At 39.7% G+C, this 16,066-nt stretch overlaps 1 protein-coding gene across 1 annotated transcript in view; it reads right to left on the bottom strand.

Annotated features, from left to right (window-relative positions):
* Positions 1–13,789, bottom strand: part of Picot (putative inorganic phosphate cotransporter protein picot) — a 63,788-nt gene extending 49,999 nt beyond the window's left edge. Inside the window, exon 1 of the mRNA XM_019051585.2 lies at positions 13,474–13,789. Within this exon, the coding sequence (XP_018907130.1) occupies positions 13,474–13,540 (67 nt within the window). The 5' untranslated portion in view covers positions 13,541–13,789. The remainder of the gene's footprint in view (positions 1–13,473) is intronic.
* Between the last annotated feature and the right edge of the window lie 2,277 nt (positions 13,790–16,066).

Below are 16,066 nucleotides of genomic sequence, written 5' to 3'. Positions count from 1 at the left end.
AAGACATAACCATTTACCATTGGTAACCAAACAGGAGATAAAAAATTGAGCAATGACGAATTGACATAGAGCCGGATGCTCTGAAATGATGATTTCGGTATCAACTATAAGGGAAAGACGGAGGTGTCTGACAAGTCCGACTTTTCTCTCTTTTTTTACCACAAAGAAAGCCATTTCGATAAAGAATAACCAGTTTTTGCGAAGAAAAAAATTGGGTGTAAAACAAAGAGGTATGATTCATTTCCAAGAAATACTGCAGGCGGGTCCCTTAATCCGCATGAAAAAACCGATCAACAAACTGCGCCAAGCTACGGAAAATCCCTGAAAGAACAGAATTCTCATGTTAAAAATGTTAAAGAATTATAGCTTCACAGCGAGGAGCTTGCCGGCATTTCCCTTTGAAATTGCTTTGGTTTTAAGTCGCTCGGTTCGATCGGAAATATTTGAAATTTTTCAAGAAAACTGCCCAACCTTTCCTGGAAAACTACTGAGTCTCACGAGGTTCAATATCAGTAAAATTGAAAACATCGAGTAAAATTTGAGAAAATTCTGAGGCGATACAAGCAAAAGAAATTTGAAAAGATTTGGGAATTTGATCAAAATTGGGAGGGTCTACAACAGGGTGTCTAGTTTTTTTTTTTTTTTTTTCATTTTGGGAAATCCTGATTAACTCCTGATTTTTCCTGATTTTTGACTGCTAAATCCTGATTTTTTGCGGAGAAAAATTAAAATTTCTGCATACTCTTGTGCGAAAGCAGAACTGTAGAATTTCGGACGGCCGACTTTTCTCAAATCCTGATCTTACGACCGATTTTTCCGCGGGTGTGACTGCTAAATCCTGATTTCAAACTTTTTCCAAATCCTGATTTTTTGCGGAGAAAAATTAAAATTTCTGCATAAGCTTGTGCGAAAGCAGAACTGCAGAATTTTGGACGGCCGACTTTTCTCAAATCCTGATTTTACGACCGATTTCTCCTCAAATCTTAATGAACACAGGAAAAAAAAACACATTGTATCTAGAGTCCAGACACTTGAAAACATTGACAAGAAAAAAAACCTCTTGATTCAATCAGATTTAATCTCAAATCAAAAGGAAATCCGCTGAATTTAAGAGACTTGGTTCTTGATTTAAGCAAAAATCCGATTGAATCAAGAGTATTTTTTCTTGTCGATGTTTTTAAGAGTCTGGACTCTAGTTCCGATGTGTTTTTTTTTTTTTTTTTTTTTTTTTTTTTCCAGTGAAATCAGGATTAAATGCTGATAGACCTCAAATCCTGTTAGAACCGGGAAAATCAGGAAAATCCTTATGCTTGACACCTTGTAGAAAGATTTTCGGCGAGGGACTCCGTTACGCCACCGCGAAGAGCAACTCCACACCCCAAATCGACGCACAATGGTTACTGTTTTACGCGAAAGTAAAATGACAGCACCGCGCGGCGGGTCCACTAGGGATTTCGGTTCGCCAATTCAGCCAATTGGACACCCAACCACCGTGACTAATCCATTAACCGACTGACGGTAGGCACTAAAGAGACACTTGGCAAAGCAAACATTATCAATGAGTCCAACACTGCGTTGAGTGTCCGGCTAACAGTGCTGAGGTGACGCTGGCGCTAAACTGACTCGGACCCGCTAATAACTTGCGCCTAGGATGTCTCAGCCTTCTCAGAAAAAACCCCGTCCTTAAAAAATCCGAGCCATTGTTAGATACATGGTTGCCGGGCAGAATTAATCCTAAGCATTCAGGACGCCGCGAAAAAAGAAGAAAAAATTCCGAACCTGCTTTCTTATTTTGTTATTTCCCTCTTAAAATGTGTCTAGCTATCTACGGACTTCGAGCGAAAGGGGATCTTATAGTTCCCTAGTTTTTATGAAATTTCCTTGAATTGTAGGTATGTAGTAAAAAACACCTTTCAACATCATCAGGTAATACCTTAAAAAAAGAAAAAAGTGAAAAATACATGTAAAGTAATACGTCGAAAAATTTTAAAATGTATAAAAGGTAATACCTTGTATGGTGAGAGGATCTCATATTTACCTAGTTTTCGTGGAATTCCCTTGACTTATAGATGTATAAAAAAAAAAAAAAAAAAAAAAAAAAAAAAAAAAAAAAAAAAAAAAAAAAACACTTTTCAGAACCATTAAGTAAGACCTTGTAAACATTGCTCACCTACTGAGTAAAAATGTATGAGCCATGATGAGCTTTGGTACTTATAGTTTGGTTCAAAAAACATACGAACGGAGCATAGGCGGTTCTACGGGGGTGCCAGTGGGTGCCGGGCACCCCCAAGCAAAAATTAAGTGCGGTTACTGGAACCGTGAAAGAGGCTTTTGGGCAAGTAAACACGTCAAGAAAAAATCGTATTATGAAGCGTAAAAAATTGGCAATATTTTTATTTCATGAATTTTTTAAATCTGAAAATTTATCTAAAAAAGACCAAATTACTGCTTTTAAAGATTCTGTATTCGCTCACACTGAAAAAAAATCCCAGCAATTAATTGAAAATGTTTTAAACAGAATTAATATTGATAGCCGTGTTTTACAAAGATTATACTGTTTTTTTTTATGGTAAGAATGCAGTTTTGGTGAAAAGTTTTGCTAAAAATTTTCTACGTTGAATTTATAAGTATTTAAGTAGAAAGAAAGGAGAGAAAAAGAGAAAGGAGGGTAGGAATGGGATAAAACTTGAGGGCCGGAAATTAGGCCTCCCCTGAGCGACCGTCCCCTTTGGGGCCGGTCTCCGACATTTTCCACCTCTGGGCACCCCCAAACATGAAGGTCTAGAACCGCCTATGGAACGGAGAAAAAATGACGCTTCAATTTTTTGCGGCTTAAATTTCAAAAGTGAAGATAATTCGACGAAGTGGGCACGCTCTTGGGCACCTGTATATACCCTGGGTGCCTGAGCACGCAAGTATCTTTTCTGCCCTGCTTTTTTTTTTTGTTTGTTTGTTTTAATACTTCAGGTACTATAATTTTGGAACGTACTATTAAAACAGATGCTGTAAGGGAAAGGTGGAACAATGGACTAAAAAAGAGCATGAGCTCGGATTCAACCCAAAACCGTGTTTGGAGCAGTATGTAACTTTGCAAATTGGAACGAATTCGGAGTTGGTATCACCGTGCTTAGAGAGATAAAGCAAAAGTTCAAAATTGCGTATTAGCTACTTATCAAACCAGCATTCAGAATAGAAAACATTCGGAAGTGCTATGACTGAATCTTCACGGTGATAGGTCAAAATGTCCAAAACAAAATGTCCAAAAGTCAAAATGTCCAAACCCTGAATGCCCAAAAATCTAAAAAGGCCAAATATTAGTAATGTTCGGCAGACAAAAAAGTCCAAAAGTAGGGAAATGTCCAAATGTGAGGTTAGGCATTGGTTGAGTTGTCATCGGATTTTTGGGTGCAGGTTTGCAAACTGTTTGTGAATGCAGCCATAGAAACAGATGTGTCGGATAATGAAGAGATGCAGGTTAGGAAAAAATGGTGATAAAATTTTTCATGAGAGCAGGTAAATTCTTACTTTTAAAAATGCATTAGTAATCTATTTTCAAAATTCTAAGTGATATTGACAAACATAACAAACATGGCTAATATTACCCCGTTTGTCATGAACAGCCAAAAAAATAAATTTATTCTTGTCCATAATAACTTCCGATATCAACGTCACTCTGCTTGTAGGGACACAACCATATATTGGCGTTGCGTAGAGCGATCGACTTGTGATGCACGGTGCTCGACCAATGCTGACATGAGGGCGGTGCATATCAAAAGTGACGGAACGGCGAAGCATTTGCATGCTCCCGACGTGGCAAATGTAGAAGTTAGACGATTTTTGGAAAAATTAAAGAAACATGCAACGACCCGACCGAATGAAGGCGCCACGGATATTGTCAAAGACGAAGTAGGAGCCATCCAAAACGAAGAAGTGTTGGCACGCATCCCTGAACGCAATGCCCTCCGTCGCCTTGTAAACCGCACTCAGAACACAACGCGGCCACCTTTACCCATGGCATTGGAAGATATCGAAATTCTGAGACGTTACCGAAGGACATTATCAGGTCAACGTTTCCTGATGTACGATTCAGGACCGGCTGACCCAAGTCGCATTCTCATTTTTACAACTGTACAGAATATGCAAAGACTGACGGCTAGTAGGATGATTTTCACGGATGGGACTTTTAAAATTGTCCCTCGACAATTCTTGCAACTGATGACAGTCCATGGAGATTACAGGGGATACTCCTTTCCATTTGTGTATGTTTTGTCCGTAAAAAAAGACGAAGAAACGTACCGAACTGTGTACAGAGAGCTGAAGACGTTCGCCGTCCGACATCACCTTCGCCTAGAACCCAGCGATATGATGTTGGACTTTGAAATTGCCATTATTAATGCGTCCCGCGAATCATTCCCTGATGCAGACCTCCACACCTGCTTATTTCATTTCGAGCAGTCTTTGTGGCGGAATATTGTCTCACATCATTTGGACTGCATTTTTCAATTTGGAACTATAAATTCTGGCCCGGTTTGAAAACAACGTATGTGCCATTAGTTTCCTACGCACATAAGTGTTTTTTCAGATGAGCCAGAATTTACAGTTCCAAATTGCAAAATGCAGTCCATTTGGTGCATGATTATCAGAACATCCATGAGCCACTCATCAGGGATTCTTTACTATACTAGGGCCCACGAACGATGATCCCTGAAAAATCGGGCGAATAAAACGCATGGACCATGTAAATGACAACGCTGCAGGGTCGAGCACGCACATCGACGAGACCGGGTATTGTGAACGCGAAAAGCTATTGTATGCGGACTGCTGCTATTCTACCCCTATCTTCAGGTCAAAATTCTTCATCGGAAGCCCTTTCGTAAAAGATCAATTTCTTGTAATTTTGCCCCAATCTCTTCGTCCATTACGTGGTTGGATTGCTCGTAAAATTCTGAGCTAAATCATATATAATTGTTATATACAATTTTTATTTTTTCCTTCTTTTTCCTTTTTGAAGCGAAGTCCAATTTTTATTTATAACATCGTATCTCGAACTGTAACTTTGCTGCTATTTGACAGATTTTTATAAACGAGGCCTCTTTTTACTCGTGTTTTAAAGGAGAGTAACGAAACACTTGCTAAAAATATGTTACACAACTTTCAACAAATTTTGGTTTTTTCTAGCGGGAGGGTGAAATTGTAAATTACGCGTAAGTAATTAGGGTTCGATTGTGGCTCGGCTCGGCATTGTCCCCGAACTCGAGAATCGGTTCGGGCCGGGGTGTCGCTGTTGCCAGTGTTTGCAAGAAATACCCGCGGCTCAGGGATCATCGTTCGTGGGCCCTAGTATAGCATTCATGGGTCTACCTTTTGTACCTCTAGCGGATATTTTTGACGTCTTTGACCTGCTGTGCGAACAAGCGCCAGATGCCGTGCTACCTTTCGCTGAGTACCTTGATGAAAATTATGTCACAGGTAAACCGGCGACAAATCGCCGGCCAGCCCTTCCTCCAAGATTTCCACCCAGCCTCTGGAATGTTTACCAGTTGACAATAGACGGACTACATCGAACGAATAACATTGTGGAAAGCTCTAAGTACCAGAAAATGGTCAAGACACACCACCTAAATATGTGGAAATTCCTTGATTATATGCGCCGAGACCAGCACGATACAGAGCAGTTGATAATACAGATAGACCACGAGCACACCCGCATTAAGCAGCAAGTCAGCAAAAAATCTCGTCAGAATCGGGAAAAAATTGAAGACGTGCAAGGCGGTACGTTGAATTCAAAGAACGCGATGAAATCCCACGTTACCTACGTGGGATGGCATATTACGTCCGCGTTTCAGCGGAGCCGCAACACGAAGCCGCCGACACCGATTCTGACGAAAACGCCTGAAAACAGTTAGTATATAATTACTCTTTCCATTAATTTGGACATTTGCCTACTTTTGGACTTTTTTGTCTGCTGGACATTACTGATATTTGGCCTTTTTAGATTTTTGGGCATTCAGGGTTTGGACTTTTTGACTTTGGACATTTTGTTTTGGACATTTTGACCTATCACCATCTTCACAAGCACGTGCACTTCGAGAATTGCAATCCAAAAAGAGCTAGAGAACTTACACGTGATTCGGTAATTCCTTTCTGTTTCCTTTTCGCTCGCACGTAAAAAAAGCACTAAAGTGCGTCGCAGAAATTGGCCGAATCAGGTGCTTCGTCGTATTTCTGTGCAGATGGTAAAATTTTGAAAACATTACTTCTCCTTTCATTCGACAATTTCAAGGCATTTTGGAAGAAATAATTGCTCGAAACACTCAAGCTGTTTTACTAGGAAACGATGATTTCTCATGTATGTAGGTATACTTTATAGCAAGATTTTCGTACGATTGTTCCTGTCGGAACTATATTGATCTGGACTAGTTAAGCGTTGGAGGAACAACCGAAATTGGTGCCAGGTAAGTTGGCGGACGCGAAACACACTTTGATAAGATGCATAGAGTCAACACGAGTTGCCGGGTCCTATTTCCGGCCCAGGGCGCCGCCGCACAAAGGATCGAGTCAATTAAAGAGGTCGGACATGAAATTTTTGACTAAAACTGCAAATTTGGTGTTTATTTCGTCACGTTTTAAATTTTAAGAGATGTAGTAGGAAGAAAATTTCACTAGAAGACCAATGAAACCACTTTTAGAGGCTTAAAGTGTTGTATAAACGGAGTTATAAGCGTTTAAAGTTTCCAAATTTGGTCCGACCTCTCCTATTGACTCGGTCCACTGTGCGCCGGCTTGATCGATACAGGGCATGACTGGAGGCGGAGCGACAGAACCGCGAGAGCACGAGAGCAGAAGCAACAGGTGAATTCGCCGACCAACGTGATAAACACGGACGTATTTAAATCGAAAGGAACGAAATCCATTGAAACATGAGCTCTGACATGCGTGTATTCTTAAGGAATTCAGGGCTCATGTTAGAATGATATAGTTGCTTTTGATTTAAATAAGTCCGGATATCCTTCGGTCCCGCGGGATTTGACCCGTCTTCTCACGATCAAAGCTTAAAAATGAGGAAACAAGTCGGTACTCGATGACCTTTCAGTGGCGAGGCGTGAGTGATCGATTTTCGATATTTCCCCATTTGAAGCTATGGTAAAGAATCGCGTAACGAGGGAGTTCGTTTCGGGCACCCCGTTTATCGATCCTTTTCCATAGGTTTAAATGGCAGATCAAACGATATATCGCAAATCACGTTTGTAACCGTCCACTGGAAAGGGGACCTTGATTTGATCCAACATTCAAACGGAAAGAAATGAATTCACATCTAGAGCGAATTGCGAAAAATATGTTCACTGAAAAAAAAACACATTGGATCGAGTCCAGACTCTTAAAAACATCGACAAGAAAAAGTACTCTTGATTCAATCGGATTTTTGCTTGGATCAAGAACCAAGCCTCTTAATTTGAGCGGATTTCCTTTTGATTTAAGCAAAAATCTGATTGAATCAAGAGTATTTTTTCTTGTCAATGTTTTCAAGAGTCTGGACTCTAGATCCAATGTGTTTTTTTTCCAGTGTTTGAAATATTTTCTCCATAGTAAAAGTCGCCATACTGAAAATGAAGTTCAACTTCTTTTCCCATTTTTAAGATGTTTTCCCTGGACTTGGAGTTTATGAGATGAGAAAAGGTATGCAGAAATTACAAAAAAATTTCTTTGTTACGGCTCTGTCAGTAAAAATTGCCGCAATTATGCGAAAGACACGTGAGTTTCACCGTGATTTTGGCCGCGAACCTATTTTTTGCGGCTTTCCCACTGATAAACACCGTTTTCGGGATCTTCCCATTTTCTCACGCGACCGATCATCGGTCGCATAGTCGAGAAGTTTTTGCACCCTTGCCCTCGCATTCTATAATTTAAGCGCTGGGTGCAAAAGGGGGATTTCTAGGTTGCGGTGTTTCAGAATCTTTGCTAACGTTTAGCAAACCTATGGAATCCATTGAAACTTTTACTGAATTTTGTACATGATTTTACAATGCTGAAAATGAAACATTTCAGAAAATTCACCCAATAGTTTCCTCTGTAAAATTTAAATTAGCACAGGCGATTCCGGGACACCGCAGCCATGAAATGCCCTTTCTGCACTCAACGCCTCAATTGCTGCTCAGCAATATACATTTTTAATATAAAACTGTTGATCCGAAAAATCAACAATCGGCGCTGAGAAGAAATTCTCAAAAATTGGGCACTGAAAGGACCGTTGCTGTAGGCGTGCTTCGCTGACTGCAATAGGACGATGCGATAAAGCCTCGGAACATAGCTGCACTTAGCGAAAAGTCGTAAAAATGTTTACTTGCTGGAGAATGCAGCATCCGAAACGTGCAATGTGCGTGCATAAACGCAGGTTTATTCATTTCATCGAAGCGACGCAGTAATGCGAAGACACGATTGAAATAATTTGCTAGACCTGCCGCACAGTGGATCGAGTCAGTTACAGAGGTCGGACACGAAATTTTTGGCTAAAACTGCAAATTTTTATTTGTATTTCGTCACATTATAAATTTCAAGAGGTTCATACAGCAGAAAATGTTACGAGGAATGTTACGAATACCAATGGAACCACTTTAAGAACCTCAAAGTTTTGTATGGACGGAGTTAAATGCGGTTAAAGTTTCCGAATTTCGTCCGACCTCTCCTGTTGACTCAATTGACTCGATCCACTGTGCGCGGTAGGCTCCGTCGAGCACTTCGACGAGTTTTTTATTGATTCTTGGGCAATATGCAGTGAATCCTTTACTGCCAATGAAAAACGCGAAGCGAATGTCAGTGGCGTGGCGTGCTTTGCGATACATCGATTGATCTACCATTTAAACCTACGGAAAAGAATCGATAAACAGGGTGTTTGCAACGAACACCTTAATGATCGATTCTTTACCACAGCTTCAAATGGGGGAAATATCGATAATCGATCTTCACCCCTCGCAACTGCCGAATGTACTTTCGAATTCTGCCAAATTGCCCCGGGTAAAATGTTTATTCTTAAGGAATAGTACTAATATTTTTCATCGAAATTTTCAGATACTTCCGATTGAATTGCGAAAAAAACTGCTCTGAGAAATGGAAAGAAAAATTCGCAAGTTTTCCAGGAAATTTAGGTTGTATCGATGGAAATTCGACAACATCTGAGGGCTCCTACGACGTTCTTCCTTAATACAACAGTGTAAATAATTATTACGCTCTTCCATGCGGAGATGAGATCGGCACCGAAGTTGCCAAGGGGCAACTGACAGATTTTTAATAATGGACAACTAGACACCAAACAGAGAGCGAATTAAAGCACCACAGGACATGTTTTCTCATCAAAACTTGATGCAAAACATGTCAAACATACTAAAAATACCCAGAAATCAACAAATAAGAGAGAGATTGGCGCTTAATGTTCATATTTGAGTTGAAGACTTTAAACTCTGCATTATTAAGGTGATTCGATGGATGCCATATTTTGTGTCAGATGGGCATGCGATATATCGCATCAATATTTGGTTCCATTTTTTCAGCTACTCGTCATTTTTCTTCAATTTTGAGATAGCAATTCTGTCGTCAGGAGACTAAAGCACTCACTTACCGATTTTGACAAAGAAATTCAACGTAATACAGGCGTGGTTTTTTTAGAGAGAAAACATGGCATTCGATACTGATATTGAAACTGCACTCGAATGCGATATTTTCTCTCTGAAAAAACCACGCCTTTATTACGTTGAATTTCTTTGTTAAATTGGCAAGGGAGTGATTTAGTCTCCAGACGACAGAATTGCGATCTCAAAATTGGAGAAAAATGACGAGTAGCTGAAAAAATGGAACCAATTATTGATGCGATACATCGCATGTCGTTCTGACACAAAATATGGGGTCCATCGAATCCCCTTAAGTAATGCTGTTATTCCTCCAGAAAAATTTGCTTTCGTACCTTTCCTCTGAGGACGGTCCGATCAGATTATTCATTACGGATTTAAGATCTTTCGTTCTAAGTTTAATAACTGTCCTTTGATTTTCTCGTATTAAAAAAAAATAAAATAGAATGCAAACGGGCAGCTGTGACTGTTCTGGGAAAAGGACCTTCGTCCGGAGAAAATTGAACTCGAAGTTACTGTCCAGAGTACAGTGAAGTGTCCTACGAGCATTTCGGGACAAAAACCACCCACAAAATGCTAACTCAAACCGGGTTACGGCGAGTTGAAATTCGCAGTTCAAAAGACGCTGTTTCAAAGGGTTGGATCTTTCAGTTACTAAAAAGAAGCTGTGAGTTCAGGGCACAAACGTACTGGGTCGTAATACTACTTTGCGCCCTCTAAAAATTACATAGACAGCTTTCAACTTATTTGTTTAGAAACTTGAGAGTTTTCCGTCGAAACGTCTAAACTCACGAGACACAGGACAGAAAACCGAACTGAATCACTATTTTAAAAGTTTCATGTCTAAAACTATTCGTGGGAAATGATTCACACGTCGGAGAGTTTGGAAATCAACTCCTGGAGAGGATATAAGTATTCATGAGTAATTCCAATAGGTAAATGGCAAATATACGAATGACTCAATCATAAGATTCGTGCTTCATTTGATCGGTGTTGAGTTAACAACTTATACGAGCTAATCTTACGCTTAGAAGTTGCATTTCGAACTTTCCAGTGCGTGAATTACATTCCGCTAGAAGGTAGATTTCTCTATCGCTCACATTTTGATGATGAGGTATTGGACGTGGAATACTAATTCATACCTACGACCAAAATTCGACAATACCCAGCTAGGTATGAGTAAATCGTTCCACTAGAAAATTTGTTTTCCTCACACTCACACTGGAAAAAAAAACACATTGGATTTAGAGTCCAGACTCTTGAAAACATTGACAAGAAAAAATACTCATGATTCAATCAGATTTTTGCTTAAATCAAAAGGAAATCCGCTCAAATTAAGAGGCTTGGTTCTTGATTTAAGCAAAATCCGCGACTGAATCAAGAGTATTCTTTCTTGTCAATGGTTTTAAGAGTCTGGACTCTAGATCCAATGTGTTTTTTTTTTTTTTTTTCCAGAGCACGAAAGTAACTACATTTCAACGTTGCCAAATTTCCCCGCGCAGGTTTTACCAGGAGAATCTTGGAAATTTCTAACTGAAAATTTCGGTGATTTTTCTTCTGACCTCATGAAAAAATCATCCAAATTTTCTACAAAAATTCCGCTAGGACATTCTCGTTAAAAATTAAATTGTTCGAATCAATTTTACAACCTTGGAATGGAGTTACGTGCTTTCGTGTGGGAGACGACGAATTTTGCCACCGATTCTTTCCCCGTGAACGATCACAATTTTACGGTCACCGCAATCGAGGTACGAGTTTCCTGATTTTACCACCGAAATGGAGTTAACAAGCGGACGATAAGGCATTTTCAAGGATCTGATAAGAGCAAAAATAACACGATCGATGGACGCGTGGATGTCAAGAGCTAAGGAGTTACAAGCAAACCTATACAGGAAAAAATCCCAAGCATCAACTGAAAATGAGAAAAGTTCAAGGGTCGTTGAGGTTCTCTCCACTTCTCCTTTCGATCTTCGCTGATTAATTTGGGTAGCAGAAGAACAAAGCAAAATAGGGTTTGATTAAACTTCACAAAACTTTCGCCTGGGATGACAATACTGCCGTTCTGAGGAAAAACGACGTATGCGTCTTCAGACGTTGCCAAGTTTCCTTTGATAAAATAGATTTTTCCGGGAAACGTGTTCAGATTTTTTCTCCTTTTCAGAGAATTTCATTTCAGTCAGATCGAAACTATCTGAAAATTTCAAGAGAACCAGTACATGAATTTCTTCAGAAATGAACTTTCATGGGAGGAAAAATGCGCGAATGCTCTTGGAAGAAAACATTGGATGATTTTTTACATGACGTCAAAAGAAAAATACACCGAAGATTTTGCAGTTCAGAAATTTCTAAGATTCTCCTGGTAATTTTTAATAATTCTCCTCATAAATGAACGTTTTATGGGAGGAAATTTGGCAGCTCTCGAATGCTATCATTCAATTTTTTACCTACAGGATGATGTATGACTTCGCAATTTCTTTCCAAATTTTACTGATTTTAGCTTTTAATCGAAAGAAACGTTGGTCAATTTTTAGTCCGAACTGTCCAACATTTTTTCAATAAAAATTTAAAATTTACGAGTGACAATTTAGCAACGTTGAAATGTAATTGCGTTTTTTTTGTGTTGGTGATCACGGATCATATATACGCGAGTACGTTTCTTTAAAAACAATTTTGGGGAATTGACATGAAAAAATTAATACAATTTTCATGACGCACTAAGTGCTCGCCGTGTAAAAAATGGGGAGGGAGGGTTACTTAGATAAAATGTAAAATGTTGAGATAAGAACCCACCACTTCAACTTCAAAGGTCTCACTATGAGAAGGGACTTCTTTGGTGACAGCTCCAAAATTAAAAAAAACCTCTTCTGCACATGCTGCATAGTTTAAATCAGTGAGAATTAAGTGGAGAATATTTACTTAGATAAAGGATGAAAAAAGTTCTTAATCTCTACTCATTCATATAGTAAAAAGACTCTGTACTACGATGACTGTGCGTAATAGGAAAAAAGTTAAACCATGTGTCATGCTTTCCTCCGTAAGTACAAAGTAAGTGCTTGAGGTACACTACATTGTTGTAAGCTTAGATTATCAAACTGATGAGGATTAATGCCACAAGTATTACGGTAGTTAAGTGAGAGATAAGTTTTAGCACAAAAATGTGCAATAAGGAGATACGGGTTCTTCCAGATCTTCAATTGCTTTGACGATTAATCTGTCTAATCTGTCTGCTGGGTCCTCAAGAACCTCCCTTACGATCCCCAACTTATTTGAGTGATACATCCCCCCCCTTCTCCTACATGTCTATTTCTAAAATAATTGACCATCCTTCTACCCTACAACCATTCATAGTTAGGATCCAGGTATCTCTCACTCAACTGGCCCACTGCTGCCAGAATGCACCTTATCAACCCAAAAGTAGGAAATGCTAAAAAAAGACATTTTCAAAAATTAATGTCTGGCAGTCAACTCAAGGGAGAGGGACTGTGTCATGCCTTTTATCAGCCTCCAACTAGTGCCTTAGAAATTCCTGACTCTCAGTGATGTATGGCTGCACCCTCCTTTTTCTCAGAAATGCTCAGCAGTCAGCACCTCACCCTACAGATCTAGACCTGCAGTGCAGTGAGACACCGTTACTTTCGGTTTCGTTCTCAGTAGATAAATCACAGGACTAAATTGAATTACTAGCGAAGTTTCGTGTGCAGATTTCAACGAACTGATAAGATAATGATTTATAACATAACCTTAAACCGAACATAACGCACCTTGTGCACGAGATATTTTCGAGTTAACATGAGAAAATGAAGAGAAATTAATGAAATGAACATGGGAGAGTGTGATGAAATTTCGGAAATACCTTTAGGTGTGAGGAGGTTCTCTTTGCTGGTGGTGGAATCATCCATGTGCTTGGCCGTCATGGTCATCTTGACGTTATCACAGAAAGTAAACAAAAAAGGGATTCAAAAGCGGCGGAGAAAGACGAAGATGCACTGTTAATTACACTGAAAAATTCACTGATTTTCCGAGATCACAGCACGGTTGGGGCATTTCGGATGGCGTAAACACAGCACCGCGAGAAACCACGAGGGTGAGAGCACATTATCGAAAGCGAAATAGGTGAAGAGCGTGCGGAGAAGGTTCGAACGCGACAGACCGCTCAGCTGACTGACGGCCGGGTAAAAATATACACAATAGGAAAACGGCCGACGCGCCGCGGTGGGAGGGAGGGAGATGCTACTCCACGCTCTAACTTCTCGCTATCTCGCCCCCCTCCCCCCGCCGCGCTGCGGCCGTGGTCACGGCAGATATTGAGGATGACACCTGTGCGACGAGGCGGCCTCCGGTATTGCCAATTCTGCCGTGCTAAGGAAGAACGCCGTATGAGCATTCGAGAGTTGCCAAATTTCCCTCGACAAAAAATATATTTTTGACAAAATTCATGCATATTTTTCCTTGAAATTTTCAGATATTATAGATGAAATAACGTACAAAATTGTCTGAAAATTTTCGGAAAATTTTTCACAATTTTCCCGGTAAATTCGGTTTTTATTAAAGGAAACCTGGCAACGTCTGAAGGCTCATACGGCGTTTATCCTTAGCACTGCAGAATTTTCAATCGAAGTGGTCGCTGTTCATTGCAAAATGAAACACGAAATGAAATTTCAAGATTATTCAGGGGCAGCTTCCGCTGCGTAATGCAATCCGCAATAATTTGACTACATTAAGCAGAAAGGAACCAAGCCACATCAGCGATTGCCAAATTTAACAGGGCAATTTAATTTTTTACACGAAAACGGTTGTGCGGATGATTTTTATGGAAATTTCAGTGAATTTTCTGCATGGTGCGAAGCAGATTCCTCAAAATTTTCAAGCGAATCCATTAAAAAACGTTCTCTTGTAAAAAAAACGTTTAATTGTCTAATTTTTAAATTTGGCAATGGCTGATGTGGCTTGGTTTCTTTCTGCTTGGCGCGGTTCAAGTCCGCGAGTTATATAAAAACGTCGAAATTAATTAGACTCATGGTATTTTTTTTTTTTTCAAAAAATTTCAAAATTAAGATTTTGCTGCTTTTATGCGTTGCACGGTTTATAGTTTCCATTGTAGAGGTTTTGAAAATGTTCATGAAATTTAATTTCATAATGTTTTAAGAAGTAGGTGTTGCGCCTGTGGGATCGACGGCGCAGAGATACAACTATTCGTGCTTGATGGACGTCCGTGCTGCGTCTGAAAAATTGAAGGCGCGATGACGCGAAGCATGCGCTCTCAATGCTCTGCTATTTGTTTGTCAATGAGGCGTCGCTCAGATTCGGGAGAAAAGTTTAGAAAAGAGGACCGAATTCGTCTCTCCTACCTTCGGCTGTGTTACTCACGTAGTGCTTGAAGCACCATTACGAATAACACAAACGTAAACAAACACCATATGGAAATTAAGCGAAGGAAAGGATGAACGCTAACGACGGCGCAGAGATACAACTATTCGAACTCGATGGATGTCCGTGTTGCATACGCACAAAACTGAAGGCGTTTTGACTCCAGACGCTAGCCGCCTCACCAGCGGCACTCAGTGAAGCGAAACAGTGAGAGGATTCGGACTAGCTGTGGAAACATTAGAAGATCATATCGATGTTATTACGGAACGTAGGGTTTTTCGAAATGGTTTCATTAAGCTTCACGTGAAATTACCTTCAAGAAGCATCCCATACAATTTATGATGGGACGAAATTAGCAGCCTATACCTGAAAGGCTCGTTCCATTTTGCAGCGGGTTATACCGCGAGGATCTTCAATTCCTCATTTGAGGAGCTTGAAGGACAAGTGGGATAAATGCAGTTTTTACATACATAAAGCCTCTTTCATAGCTTTTAAATGCAGTTTTTGCTTTTAAAATTAAAAACGTGTTTGAAGTTTCAAAATTACACAGAGCCTTAGGACAAAAAGAAAGTTCAAACTTACCTACTTCTTGATGCTTAAAAATTGGATTTTAGTTCTGAATTTTTCTCGGAATATATTTTCAAACTAGTTTTAGTTGAAATCATTAATACCTCTATTTTCTTCCAAATCTACATTTATCCCTTTTGTCTTCCATGCCTCTCATTTACACCTCGCAGACATCTTTTCTGCACGAATAAAGTATCTGCATTACGCTCAGCACATCGTGATATCAAAACTGAGGCACGCAAGATCCTCTCACTCTACGCCTATACTGCTGTACTGAGGAAAAACGCCGTATGAACATTCGAGAGTGGCCAAATTTCCTCCGATAAAACATGTATTTTTTAGGGAAGTTATGCTTATTATTCCTTGAAATTTTCGGATATTTTAGATTAAATTGCGTACGAAACTGTCTAAAAATTTTGGAAAAAAATATTCACAAATTTCCCAGTAATTTCCGTTTTTATCGAAGGAAACTTGGCAACGTCAAAAGGCTCATGCGATGTTCTTCCTTATCA

The sequence above is a fragment of the Bemisia tabaci genome, chromosome 8, assembly GCF_918797505.1.
Source record: "Bemisia tabaci chromosome 8, PGI_BMITA_v3".
Classification (NCBI taxonomy): Eukaryota; Metazoa; Arthropoda; class Insecta; order Hemiptera; family Aleyrodidae; genus Bemisia; species Bemisia tabaci.
The sequence above is the reverse complement of the archived record's forward strand: the minus strand, read 5'-3'. Positions and strand labels throughout refer to the sequence as shown.